At 67.5% G+C, this 13,184-nt stretch overlaps 1 protein-coding gene across 5 annotated transcripts in view; it reads left to right on the top strand.

Moving 5' to 3' along the window:
- The window catches only part of KIF21B (kinesin family member 21B), a 38,223-nt gene that overhangs the window by 16,573 nt on the left and 8,466 nt on the right, over positions 1-13,184 (top strand). For 2 of the 5 annotated variants that reach the window (XM_016150580.2, XM_036235510.1), the window contains exons 10-28: positions 650-713; positions 807-1,025; positions 1,303-1,393; positions 1,697-1,814; positions 2,218-2,409; positions 3,972-4,171; positions 5,261-5,368; positions 5,767-5,835; positions 6,140-6,372; positions 6,489-6,636; positions 6,809-7,003; positions 7,101-7,202; positions 8,341-8,506; positions 8,644-8,695; positions 8,961-9,018; positions 9,722-9,924; positions 10,012-10,086; positions 11,357-11,470; positions 12,673-12,711. In XM_016150580.2, coding sequence (XP_016006066.2) covers positions 650-713; positions 807-1,025; positions 1,303-1,393; positions 1,697-1,814; positions 2,218-2,409; positions 3,972-4,171; positions 5,261-5,368; positions 5,767-5,835; positions 6,140-6,372; positions 6,489-6,636; positions 6,809-7,003; positions 7,101-7,202; positions 8,341-8,506; positions 8,644-8,695; positions 8,961-9,018; positions 9,722-9,924; positions 10,012-10,086; positions 11,357-11,470; positions 12,673-12,711 — 2,446 coding nt within the window. The remainder of the gene's footprint in view (positions 1-649; positions 714-806; positions 1,026-1,302; positions 1,394-1,696; positions 1,815-2,217; positions 2,410-3,971; positions 4,172-5,260; positions 5,369-5,766; positions 5,836-6,139; positions 6,373-6,488; positions 6,637-6,808; positions 7,004-7,100; positions 7,203-8,340; positions 8,507-8,643; positions 8,696-8,960; positions 9,019-9,721; positions 9,925-10,011; positions 10,087-11,356; positions 11,471-12,672; positions 12,712-13,184) is intronic. The other 3 variants (XM_016150581.2, XM_016150578.2, XM_016150579.2) reach the window with 2 other exon arrangements.

Here is a 13,184-nt window from a genome sequence, read left to right as displayed (position 1 = left end):
CGGCTAGGCCCCACCCATCCAGGGTATTGGGGGCGGGGCTCGTGGGCCAACTCATCCATGCATTTTTTCGAATTAATTTTAAAACTTGTTTTTATGACACAAGTGATACATGAACACATCGCCTCGATTGACGTGCGTCTATGAAGTGAAGCATTAGACCCCCCTCCCTCCGGGTCTCAGCCGGAGCTCTGGGCAGCGCTGTGCCCCCTGTCCCGCACCCTCCCGCACCCTCCCGCGACGCTCGCTCCAACTGCGAGTGTGTGTTCCTCCACACTCACCCACGTGCGTGTGCGAACGACAGCTCGTTCCTCTTCTGTACGCGAGGTCACATGTGTTCTGTGACTTCCCTTTTGTACTTAGAGACCCTTCCACGTTAAAGCCTACAAACCCACCTAATTCTTTTAAACTACCCTGTCCCCCTTGCGATGATGACGAAGTATTCGCTGCGACAGTCCCCTGTTGAGGGACGTTGGGCTGTGCCCAGGGTCTCGCTCTTACCAACAGTGCTTGTGCACGCCTGTGCACAGAACGAGCCTCTGCCGCACAGGACCCTCTTTGGAAAAGGCCGGGTCGCGTGACCCTGTTGGAGGCTCAGACAGAGACAAGGCCACCAGTTTAGAGCTGCAGGTCCTTTTTTTTATCCCCCTAGGTGACGGCAATGAGGCCATCGGCGCTCTGATCCAGAGCTACATCCGGGAGATCGAGGAGCTGCGGTGAGTGAACCCCGCACACCTGGGGGCGGGTTCCTTAAACAGGCCCAGGCGGGTCGACCCCGCTCACCTGGCTCACCCACTCTGTTCCCTCAGGACGAAGCTTCTGGAGAGCGAGGCCATGAACGAATCCCTGCGTCGCAGCCTGTCGCGGGCCTCGGCACGGGACCCCTACTCTCTGGGTGCGTCTCCGGCCGCGCAGGCCTTCGGGGGCGGCCCGGCCAGCTCCATTGAGGACGCCTCCGAGGTGATCCGCCGGGCCAAGCAGGACCTGGAGCGGCTCAAGAAGAAGGAGGTCAGGCAGCGGAGGAAGAGGTGAGTTAGCCTCGCCCCCTCGCCCGGGGAGGCAAGGGTGGGCAGATGCTGCCGGGGTTACCTGGGGATCCGCCTTCTGGGCGGAGCCCACTGCCTTCCCTCCGGGGTGCTCCCCAGGGAGAGGGAAGGTGCTGGTCCGGGCTTAGTTCTGCACTGGGGGCTGGAGGAACCCGGTCCGTCCCACGCACTCCGGATGGCTCTCCCTCCCCTCCCGCCACCACTACGGCCTGCCGGGGCAGCGGCGGGCCCCTAACCCTGCCTACCCTTCACTCCCCAGCCCGGAGAAGGAGGCCTTCAAAAAGAGGGCCAAACTCCAGCAGGAGAACGGCGAGGAGACGGATGAGAATGAGGACAATGAGCCCGAGGAGGTGAGCCCAGGCCTCCGTCCCCTGCTCCTGCTTGCCCGAATCCCAGGCTCATCACCTCCCTCTGCAGGGAGGTGAGGGGCTGGCGGGCCTCCCAGTGGCTCTGAGTGGTTGCCATGGCGACTCCATCCCTCAGCCAAACCCCCCATCCCAAACGGACTCTGGGAGGAAGCGGGTGGTCCTCTTTCAGGAGCGGGGGTGGGCACGGGGGCCCCAGCCCCACCCTCTGGCACACCTGCGGCGAGCGGTGACCCCGCCCACGTGGGGAGGGACCACCGCCCACCCCCAATGGCGCCTGGTGCCCAGGAGGAGGAAGATCGGGACGAGAGTGGCTGTGAGGAGGAGGAGGGCCGCGAGGATGAGGACGAGGACTCGGGCAGCGAGGAGAGCCTGGTGGACTCAGATTCAGACCCCGAGGAGAAAGGTGCGTGCGCCTGCGCTGGTGCGGGCGCCTGGTGCGGGGCTTCCTGTCACCGCCAAACCCGGGGCGGGAAGGCCCTGGGCGGGCGCCCCTGGAGCGGGGACAGGCCCCCAAGTCCTCAGATCTCAGAGACAGTAGGGGTCTGACGGAGATGCATGGGTCCCAGACGGGGTGGGGGAGGGAGTCGGACTGGGAGCACCTGATGAGCTCAGAGGGGTGCCCGGACCCCCACCCAGCCTCGCACTTCCGAGGCTGCCCTTTAAATGTGCGGCCCCATCTGGCAGCACCTACCCACGGTGGGATCTGTTGTTCCCTCCAGCCTCTGGTCACTCCTGGTCGAGGCTGACCTGGGGGAAGGCCCGGGCCCCGTGCCCCGGCGCTGGGTCAGGCCGTCTCTGTCCCACAGAGGTGACCTTCCAGGCCGACCTGGCTGACCTGACCTGCGAGATCGAAATCAAGCAGAAGCTGATCGACGAGCTGGAGAACAGCCAGCGGCGGCTGCAGACGCTCAAGCACCAGTACGAGGAGAAGCTGATTCTGCTGCAGAACAAGATCCGGGACACGCAGCTGGAGCGCGACCGCGTGCTGCAGAACCTGAGTGAGGCCCCGCCCACCGCCCGCCGGCCCCGCCCATTTCCCAGGCCCCGCCCCTCTGCAAGGCTCCACCCATCCACTGGCGCCCCCACTCCTCCCTGGATTTACCTGATGAGGCTTCTGACCCTTAGATGGTGCCGGGTGACCCAGTCAGACAGTTCTCGTGTCTAACCCTGGTTCCTGCCGTCTTTTAATGATTGCGGTTTTTAGTATCATCCCGCGCGTCAGAATCCCTTATATCCCCCAGCACACAAGCGTGACGCTCACGCCTCAGCTTTTTTTCTCTTGTCCAGTTCCTTGGGCATTTTCCTTTGAACCTATTCTCAAAGGCCCCGCCCACCTTCTACCCTCCCCTCCCTGCTCTGCAGCCGGTTCATTCATTCATTCGTTTGCTCGCTCACTCAGCAAACGTCTTTTGAATAAGTGCATCTGACAGAGCAGATGCTACAGGTGCCACAGGTACTGGGGAGGGCGAGACCCCTGTGATCGTGGAGTGTGTGCTCAGTGGGGGGATGGGCAGGAGAAAGATAGACGTGCAGAGGCCGTCCCAGGTCAGATGGCGGTCCGCGCTGCGGACGCATACAGCAGGCAGGGGCAGGGGGGCCTGGGTTGGAGTTGGTCCTGGAAGACTTCGCCGAGAAGGTGGCATTCGCGTGTAGGGGCAGGGGGCGAGGCGGTCGACCAGAGTGACTGCAGGGAAGGGCGTTCCGAGCCGAGGAGCTGAGGGGCAGGCGGTGCCAGGCCGTGAGGCAGGTGCGTGCCGGCCGTGTTGGTGGAATGACGAGGGGCAAGCGGACAGAGCGAGAGGCCAAAGTGGGAGGTCAGGTCGGCCATGGCAAAGACATCGCCTGGGCCCCTGGGCACACAGGAAGAGGGGCACCTTAGAGAGAGGGACGAGGTGCAGCTTTTCGAAGCATTTCGAAAAGGTTGCTCTGGCCGCTGGGTCAGAACAAACCCGTCGGCTTGGGACCAGTCAGGACACTGGTGAGGGTCCCGGTGAGAGACGCTTGGACAGGAGGCGGGGAGAGGCGAGAGGCTCCGGGTGTCCTTTGAAGGGACAGACTAAGGCTTGGTTGATTGGTTGGGTGAGGGACGGGAGGGAGGAGGGCCACGGGTGCCACGGGGTGGGGGGGGGCGGGTGAGACGGGGCAGGCTGCAGGGGCGACGGTGGGTTTTGTGAAGTCCGAGGTGGCTGTAGACATCAGGCAGGGAGGTCTGCTCTGGCCCGTGTCACTCTGGCCCCTCACCAGCTCTTCCCCGGCCCACTGGATCAGCCCTTTCCTCCAATCCTGGGTCAGAACCGAGCCAACGTAAAGGCCCTGGGGACCCTCCCAGGAAGCTGGTGGCCGGGGGGCTCAGAAATCTCAGATGAAGACACCCCCCAAAGTCCATAGAATGCGAGCTGGAAGGGGCTTGGACACTTCCTCTGATTCCTTCGATGTTTAAATCCAGAAGGGGTACAGAGAGGGCGTGGCCCCTCAAGGTCAAGCCCCGCCCCCCTCCCGTGGGAGCCCACGGGCCATGGGGACGTGGCCCCAACGGCTGCCACCCCCTCACTGCCCGCAGGCACCATGGAGTGCTACACGGAGGAGAAGGCCAACAAGATCAAGGCCGACTACGAGAAGAGGCTGCAGGAGATGCACCGGGACCTGCAGAAGCTGCAGGCCGCCCAGAAGGAGCATGCGCGGCTGCTCAGGAACCAGACGCGCTACGAGAGGGAGCTGAAGAGGCTGCAGGCCGAGGTGGCCGAGATGAAGAAGGCCAAGGTAGGGCCCGGGTCCATCGCTGTCTGTGTGCGCCTCAGCACATGGTGCCGCCTGGTGCAGCCCTGGCCTGGGGCGATTGTCCAGGGCGAAACCACCGTCCCCCGGGAGAGGGGCGGGTAAGGGTCTCCAGGGCACCCCGCTCGACACTGCCCCGTGGGAGGCACCCTCGCTGCTGCCAGTGCACTAAGGGCCGTTGACCCTCCAGTGACCTCAAACGGCACGGGTGTGAATTGCGACCCCTCGCACACAGGCCATTTTCAGTGAATGCTGCAAAGGTGTTTCTCTTCCTAATAACTGAATGCCATCTTCCTGTTTCTAGCTCACTTTTCTGTAGAATACGGTATATAATTTACATGACACACAGAACATGTGTTAACCGTCTGTGGGCAGTTAGTTGTTACATTTTTGGGGAGTCAGAAGTTACACGTGGGCTTTCGCCTGCACCCGGGTCAGCTCCCTGGCTCCTGCGTTGCTCGGGGTCCCCTGTGCTATGCGAGGCTTCTGGCTTGTGCAGCGTCTGCTGTGGTACTAAGTCCATATATAGTAACGTCATAATAGTATTTTACTAATTATATTTACTTGGCTGTCTGACTTGAAGTCGGTTTTCCTCTTGAGCTCACTTTCTTGGTTATAAAACGGGAGTGATATTGCCCCTCTCGTGTGATTGTCACGGGGCCAGGGCCTGGCGTGTGGCGTGGTCTTGATAAAAGATGCCAATGTCACTATTGTCACTATGAGCCTAGCCCGGGACCTGCCCAGACCTCCACCTCTGCCCTGGCAGCAGCCCGGCTGTCAGGAGAGAGTCCAGGCCGGGTCACTTGCCTCTAGCACCCTGGCCTGGCCTGAGAATGGCCAGACCCAGGATTGTGGCTTTGCGTGGGCCCCTGGGGGCTGTGACGTTCAGAGCAGAGGGGTCCAGGGCTGGACCGCGGCATGGCCTCCCCCGCAGGGCTGGGCTGGCGGTAAGGCCACTCCTTCCAGCCAGTCAGCAGTTCAGGGGCAGACCCCTCGCTCAGACCCCGAGTGCTCCTTGCAGGGCACGGGCCACCCGGCCAGCCCCGTCCCAGCCCCGCCCATCCGCCCGTCCAGGTCGCCCTGATGAAGCAGATGCGTGAGGAGCAGCAGCGGCGGCGGCTGCTGGAGACCAAGAGGAACCGAGAGATCGCACAGCTGCGGAAGGAGCAGCGGCGGCAGGAGGTGCGGGGCCCCCGACTCCCGGGCCCGAGCCCCGCACGCCCAGCGCCCCCCGGGCCTCGCTGCCCCCCGCCCAGCGGCTCGGCTGCCACTGCGCTGCATGGTGACAGTCGTGCCGGGGCTGCAGCATGGCCGGGCTCTGAGCCCTGCTGGCTCCCGGTCCAGGCCTGTGTTGCTCAGAGGCGGACGTGGCCCCGGCCAGGGGCAGGGACCTGCCGAGGTCACCAGCGAATGGAGCCAGGACTGAGCAGCTTCTAGCCAAGCCCCCGGGTCCAGGGAAGGGGAGGCCCAGAGACTCACCCTTGGGGACAAGGGGGCTCGCCACAACCTCACTTTGGGGCCCGCTTTGTCAGGCTGCACCCCTACAGCCAGCCCTGAGTGTGCCCCCCCCCCCGACACAGTTTCAGATCCGAGCCCTGGAGTCCCAGAAGCGGCAGCAGGAGCTGGTCCTGAGGAGGAAGACCCAGGAGGTGAGCGAGGCCGGCCCCACGCAGCCACCTCGGTTCTGCTGGCGCCGGGCGGGGCCCCGCATGGCCCTCCCCTCCCTTCCCAGGCCAACAGGTGCCACCCTGGGGTGCCACCCGTCAGAGCCCCGAGAGGTTCCCTTTCAAAACGAGATGGGGTCCCCTCTTCCATGTCCAAACACAGGCCCCTTGACCCTTTCTCGGTCCGGGACTCAGTGGCCCCTGTGTTCCCCCGCCTGGCACCCCCGATCTGGGCATCGTCCAGGCTCTGGGCACCCTGCTCACTGGGTCCCTCTTTTTTGGCCCCCAGGTTTCCGCGCTGAGGCGCCTGGCCAAGCCCATGTCCGAGCGGGCGGCGGGGCGCGTGGGCCTGAAGCCGCCCATGCTGGACTCGGGGGCTGAGGTGTCGGCCAGCACCACCTCGTCGGAGGCCGAGTCAGGGGCCCGCTCCGTCTCGAGCATCGTGCGCCAGTGGAACCGCAAAATCAACCACTTCGTGGGGGACCACCCCGCGTCTGCTGGCCACGGCGCCCGCCCCGCCAGGTGAGGCAGCCAGGCGGCACCCAGGGCTGTCGCTCCGGGCGGGCAGGGGCGGGGGCGGGGTCCGTGCAGGGCCAGTCTGAGAGTGGTCCCAGCCCGCCCTTCGTCTCGGTCTCCAGAAAGAAGTTCCAGAAGAAGGGGGCCGGCCAGAGCTTCAGCAAGGCCGCACGGCTGAAGTGGCAGTCCCTGGAGAGGAGGGTCGTGGACATCGTCATGCAGAGGATGACCATCGTCAACCTGGAGGCCGACATGGAGCGGCTCATCAAGGTGGGCTGCACCCCGGCCCTGCGGCCACGCGACGGCTCCGCCGCTTCCCGCCTCCCCCGGGCCCTCCCCTGCTCCTTGCTCCCGCTCTGGAATGCTCTGGAATCCGTGAGGCCGGCCTGGGGGAGAGCCGTGGGCAGGCTGGACGGCGCCCTGAGCCCTCTCCGCCCCCCAGAAAAGGGAGGAGCTGTTCGTCCTGCAGGAGGCACTGTGCAGGAAGCGGGACCGGCTGCAGGCGGAGAGCCCCGAGGAGGAGAAGGGGCTGCAGGAGCTGGCGGAGGAGATCGAGGCGCTGGCGGCCAACGTCGACTACATAAACGACAGCATCTCCGACTGCCAGGCCACCATCGTGCAGCTGGAGGAGACCAAGGTGCCCGCGGGGCCGCCGGCCAGCCAGACGGAGGCCGGGGGGTGGGGGGTGGGCGGGTGCAGCCCCGGTGACAGCCGCCCCTGCCTCCCGAGCCCAGGAGGAGCTGGACTCCACGGACACGTCAGTGGTCATCAGCTCCTGCTCCCTGGCCGAAGCCCGCCTCCTGCTGGACAACTTCCTCAAGGCATCCATCGACAAGGTGGGTGCAGCTTGGCCCTGGGCGGGGGCTCCGGGCACAGCCGCCTCCGTGGTTGACAGGCCTGGCTCCTCCGGCCATGTCACCGACAGGCTCGGGCAGGCCGCCATGCCGCCCAGCCCCCGGTTCCTGGGCGACGGCACACTGAGCCCGTGGCTGGTGTGTGGCTTTCACGAGGGGACGCACACGAGGGGCACAGCCTGGCGCCTGGCTCACAGCGGGGCCTCCGTTACAGGTGACCCCAGGCACTGGCCCAGGCCCGTCCAGAGCAGAGCAGGGCGGGGCCTGAATCCGCAGGAGGTGGAGGCGGCGTGTGTGAGCGTGCGTGTGTGCGAGTGCGTGCGTGTGTGTGTGAGCGTGCGTGTGTGAGCATTGCATGTGTGTGCGTGCGTGCGTGTGTGTGTGCGTGTGCATGCGCTGGGGTGGGCCGTGTGACACGCTGCCCCACGTGCCACCCAGGCGGGTGTGTGGCGTGTCTCGTGCTCCTGTCCTCTCCGTGCTGGACACAGAGCTGGCCAGAGGGTGGGCCTCCTCTGGGACAGGCAGCAGGTGCACGTGTGCTTGGCGGCTCTCGCCCGCCCCCAGGGCGTGTCTTCAGGGAGCGTCGGTCAGCTCAGCTGCCCCGACAGAGCTGGGTGGCCCAAACCACGGCCTGTGTCCTCACCGTGGTGGCGGCTGGTGTCTGAGGCGTGGGCGGGGCCGGCCCTCTCCCCGCGGCCTAGAGACGGCCACGGCCGCCCTCTCCCTCCACCTGGCCGTCCCTTCGTTGGCATCTGTGTCCTCGTTTCTTCTTGTTATAAAGACGCCAGTCATGTGGATTAGGGCCCACCCCGGAGACCCCACGTGAACTTAACTACCTCTTTAAAGACCCCATCTTCACCATAGTCAGCATGCGGATTTTGGGGGACACAGTTCAGCCCATAACAGGGAATGTGTTCTAGGGTGACCGCCACCGGCATGTGTGTGGGGGGAAGTTAGGGGACTGGGGGTGCCTCTCAGTCTGTGGCAGGCACGAGGTGATGTCTGAGAGTTACTGGGGCCCCCCAGGTGTCTCGCTGGAGCAGCGGGTGCGAGAACAGTGTGGGGGAGCCCCAGCCTCAGGCCGGGAAGGGTCACCCCCGGCCTTGCTCTCTGCTGGCAGGGGCTGCAAGTGGCCCAGAAGGAGGCGCAGATCCGGCTGCTGGAGGGACGGCTGAGGCAGACGGACGCCGCGGGCTCCTCCCAGAACCACCTGGTCCTGGACGCGCTGCGGGAGAAGGCCGAGGCGCACCCCGAGCTGCAGGCGCTCATCTACAACGTGCAGCAGGGTGCGCGGGGGCTCCGGGGACTCCCAGGGCCCCCTGCCCCCCGCGGAGACCCTCGTGGCCCCGAAGCCCAGGCGTGGCCCGTGGGCGCGAGTCGGGGGGCCCTGGCTGGGGCCTGACGTCCGCACTCCCTCCCGCAGAGAACGGCTATGCCAGCACCGACGACGAGGTCTCCGAGTTCTCTGAGGGGAGGTGAGGCCCCACGTCGGCGGGGGGTCCCCGAGGCCGGGGAGGGGCCTGGACGGGGGCACCCCGGGGCAGAGGGGCTGGGAGGGGGGGCTTGGATTCAAGGTGGGGGGCCCCGGGGCCGGGGAGGGGCCTGGACGGGGGCACCCCGGGGCAGAGGGGCTTGGAGGGGGGGCTTGGATTCAAGGTGGGGGGCCCTGGATCGGGGCACCCGGGGTGCAGAGCACCAGAACCGGCTCCAGGGTCCTGAGCTCCCTCTGCTCTCCCTCAGCTTCCCCCAGTCCTTCACCATGAAAGGCTCCACGAGCCACGATGATTTCAAGTTCAAGGTGAGCCCCTCGGGGGGCAAGCTAGGCTGCAGTGGGGCCGGCCTCCCTGGTCCCCACATTCCCTTGGCGCGGCTCCAAACCAGTGTGGCCTCCAGCTGGGACCGAGGCCCACGCAGGAGGAAGCCCGGAACTGGGGGTGCCCGGGTGTGTGACCGGGCGCAGCCCACACTTCGAAGTGGGCGGGGAAGAGGGGGCCGGAGCCAGCGCCTTGTGCGGGCGCCGTCGCCCGAGAAGCCACACTGACGAACTCCCCCTCCGCACCCAGACTCCGCGCCCCACTCTGCCACACACTCGTCCCCGACCCCTGGCCAGGGCACACACGGGGTCGCTCACCCGTGTGGGGACTGCAGGAAGGGGCTTCCCCACCACTGAGGCCACCGTTAGCAGGCCGCGCCAGGACACAGGCTTCATCCGACGGAGAAGGGGACCGGAACCGGCAGACTGGGCACAGAACTGGGCAGAGTCAGGGGCGATCCGATTAGCAGGCGAGCGGCCCAGGGGCCAGGCTGGATGTGCCGTTCGCAGAGTCCAGACCAAGACGGAAAAGCCAGTTTTGTGGCTTCGGGTTCCCCAGAAGCCTCCAGATGACATGCGGGCCCTTCCTTCGCTGCCCCTTCCTAAGCCCGGGGCACACCATCCCCCACCCCTCTGAGCCCCCCACCCGGCGTGGGCGAGTCGGTCACCCCCGCCCTTCCTCCGCCAGGGTGAGCCCAAGCTGTCTGCGCAGATGAAGGCCGTGTCGGCCGAGTGCCTGGGCCCCCCGCTGGACACCGCCACCAAGAATGTCACCAAGTCCCTGGCCTCCCTGGTGGAGATCAAAGAGAACGGGGTGGGCTTCTCCGTCCGGGACTCCTGCCGGGACAAGGTCTCACGCACCATCAGCCTGCCCACCAGGGGGAGCACTTTGTAAGGAGCGGGCCTGGCGGCGGGGCCGGGCGGCGGGGCCTCGGTCTGCGCCTCACCTCTGCGCCTCACCGGGCCCTTCTGTTCCAGCCCCCGGCCGTCCCGAGGCACGGACACGTCCCCTCTGACCCGGAGGAAGTCGTACGACCGGGGGCAGCCCCCTAGGTGAGCGCGAGCTCCGGGACCGGCAGGGTCCACTCTGCAGATGACCGTGTGCGCTTTTAACCTGGGCCAGTCTGTCACTCAGTCCAGTGTGGGCTCAGGACACGCAATCCCCACAAGTGCCCGGAGCTGGCGGCCAAGCCGCTGCTGAAACCCGCGGGCCGTGCCCTCGGTGCCGGCGGGGGTGGTGGCTTCGATCATGGCCGCACAGATGCGGTCCTCGGCAGGCTTCGGCCCCTTTTAAGACCTGTCATGTCAGAGGTTTTAAGAGAAGCCAGAGATGTGATTGCAGGGTGGTGGCATCCGTGGTCCAGGCCCCGAGGAGCTTCTGCAGGTCACCGGCGCCTCTCGGGGTCGCCCGGTCCAGGCACCGACTTTGCAGAGGTGTCTGGTGGCCTTCCCCGGCCACCGGCTGAGGAGGGACGAGCAGGGCTCGGTGTGACCTCTCGCCAGCCGGCTCGGTGCTGACGCTCCAGCCGTTTCTCCTGGGCAGATTCTGGGCAGACGCCCACGTCTGGGCTTGGGGGTGCCGTGGGCACGGGTCTGCCAGGACACCCCGGGGCTCGCCCACGTCGCTCCCCGTGAGCTGTGAGGTGGTGTTGCAGTTGCAGCCTGGGGGACCTTGGCCGAAGCCGCGACGAGTCCCCCGGGGGGGGGGGGAGGGGCAGGACTCAGGCTGTTCGTGTCAGATGCCCCTGGAGGTGCGGTTGCTGCTTGTCGCCCGCAGTCCGTCTGTCCTGTCATTCCCCGGACAGTGAGCTAGCGTGGCCGAGCAGTCGCCGCTGGGGACACACCGGGCGAGGTCCGCAGGGGCCTCTGGCCGCCGCGTTCTCGTCAGGCGACCCAAACGCAGCCTGTCCTTTCTGTGTAAGGACAGAAACGTGCGTTGTCCGGCCGTTGGGCCCGACCTCGCGGCCGCCGGCCCTGCGGCTCTCGGCCGACAGAGCTTTCCCGACACGTGCTTCCTCCGCGGGGCCTTGTCACGGCCCCTCACCCTCGGAAATGCTGGACGCACCCGGGGCCACCGCCCGCGGCAGCATCGCCAACACCGCCCACAAAACTGCCGAACACGTGGCTCTGAGCAGAGCACGCGAGGCCCCTGCAGGCCGTGTGGGGCCCGGGGCCGCTCGCCGCGGTCCTCACGTCCGCCGGGGGCTGCGGATGCGTTTTGACGGGGAAGCGAATTCCCAGCCGCGACCCGCGCGGGAGCAGCTCCCGGAGCCGCGTCCGGCGCGGCCGCTAACGGATGCCGCTCTCTGTCCCCACTCGCCAGGCCCCCCGACGTGGGGTTCACGCCCCCCTCGTCACCTCCTACCCGCCCACGCAATGATCGCAACGTCTTCTCCCGGCTGACCAGCAACCAGAGCCAAGGGTCGGCGCTGGACAAGTAAGAACCGGCGGCCGGGGTCCCTCCCGGGGAAGGAGCCTGTGGCTGGTCGTGGCCGCGGGCAGGGCGGGGGTGGCCGGGCAGGCGCTGGCCACGCTGTTCTGGCCTCTCCCGGCAGCTCTGGCCTCTGTCCTGACTGCGGACTCTCCGCTTCTCCGAGCGTGCGGGCCCTCTGCAGAGGATGCCACGGGCCGGGCGGGGGGCAGTCGGGCACCCCAGGGGCCCCCCAGCCCCGCCCTTGAGCCCGCCTCGGCCACTTCCTTAACTTTCTGGGTGCTCGAGTGTTGTCGCCTTCAGGTGGCCGGGTCGGTCCGCACGTGTGCAGCCCTCGCTGCGTGATGCCGCGGCCGCGGGGCCCGTGGGTGCTGACGGCCGTGCCCTGCGAGAGGCGGCCTCACCTGCGCCCACTGTCAGGCCCGAGACGTCACCCGCCTCGCGCGTCAGCCGCGGCCGGGTCTTCCCTGCTCCCCGGGAGAGGGCCGTGAAAGGCGTCGGGGCCCTTACCTCTGCCCCGGGCCACCCGGGCCCCTGCTGGGGGCCGTCCCCACCGAAAGGCTGCGTCCCGGGTGGCAAGCGCCCCTTCCCCACGCCTGCGCGGCCCGGCGCCGAGGCCAGGCCTGGCCCCCTCTGCGCCTCCGCGGCCCCCACGGCCCTCCCAGAGCAGCAGGGAGGGACTCAGGCCACCGCGGCCGGGCGCTCACCCAGACCCCGGTCCTGCCCAGTGCGCCCCGTCTAGGGGCCCTCGCACGCCGCACAGACAGCTCCCAGCTCCCGTGAGCTCCCCCGGGACAGTGGCTCGGAACGGTCAGTCCCCGAGGACGCGCCGGAGCCGCCAGGTCCCAGGGCCGGGAGGGGCGGGCGGGCCCTTCCGCCTCGCAGTCGAGTGTCGCAGGCGGGGCGTGTGCCCCGCTGTCCGATGGGGCGGCCGACGGCCGGGGCAGCGAGCAGCCTGGAGCGGTCTCCCCGCGTCTCCCGTGGCCCGGGCCGCACCCCTACCCCGTCCGCCGAGGGCGTCGCCGGCTCCGAGGCCGGCCTGTCCCGGTCGTCCTGCCCTGCTCCCCCTCAGAGCCCTCGCCCCTCCGCCTCTCTGCCCTGGCTCCCCCGGGAGAATAACCCGCCCTCTGACGCCCGCTGCTGCCACCTCTGCCTCCTCCGTGTGTGCCCGCCCTCCCCTAACCCAGCTAATTTTCTGCCCTCCCCAGGTCCGATGACAGCGACTCCTCTTTGTCGGAGGTCCTGAGGTACAAACACACAGACGGCCCTCACGCTCGTCCCCAGCTCTCTCCCCTCTCCCCTCGGCCCCTCCTGCCTGCACACCCTGTCCTTTGCATGCACCCCCGTGGTCCCCTCCTCTGAGGCCCCTCCCTGCCTCCCGGTTCCTGTCAGGGCTGCCGCCTGGCCTCTGACCGGGCCCGGCCGCCTGCCACGGTGGCCTCTTCTCCCGTGTCACCTGGCGGGGGCCGGCCGAGGGGGACCGGCGGCTGTGCCCAGGGGCCTTGCGACCTGACAGTTCATGCCAGTGGGCGCTCAGACCTCAGCCGTGTCCCCACACACGTGTCTGGCACACAGCCAACCTAGCACAGCAGCGAGGACCTGGCTCCTGCCTGGCGCTGGCTGGCGTGACCCGGCTGGGGGCAGGGCCTCAGCCGTGGGACAGAGCCAGCCCCCCGCCTGCCTCGCCGAGCGGCGTCGGAGCACGGCCGGGCCCGGGCCG

Source organism: Rousettus aegyptiacus, unplaced genomic scaffold, assembly GCF_014176215.1.
Source record: "Rousettus aegyptiacus isolate mRouAeg1 unplaced genomic scaffold, mRouAeg1.p scaffold_m13_p_18, whole genome shotgun sequence".
Taxonomy (NCBI): domain Eukaryota; kingdom Metazoa; phylum Chordata; class Mammalia; order Chiroptera; family Pteropodidae; genus Rousettus; species Rousettus aegyptiacus.
This window is presented reverse-complemented; position numbering and strand designations above follow the sequence as displayed.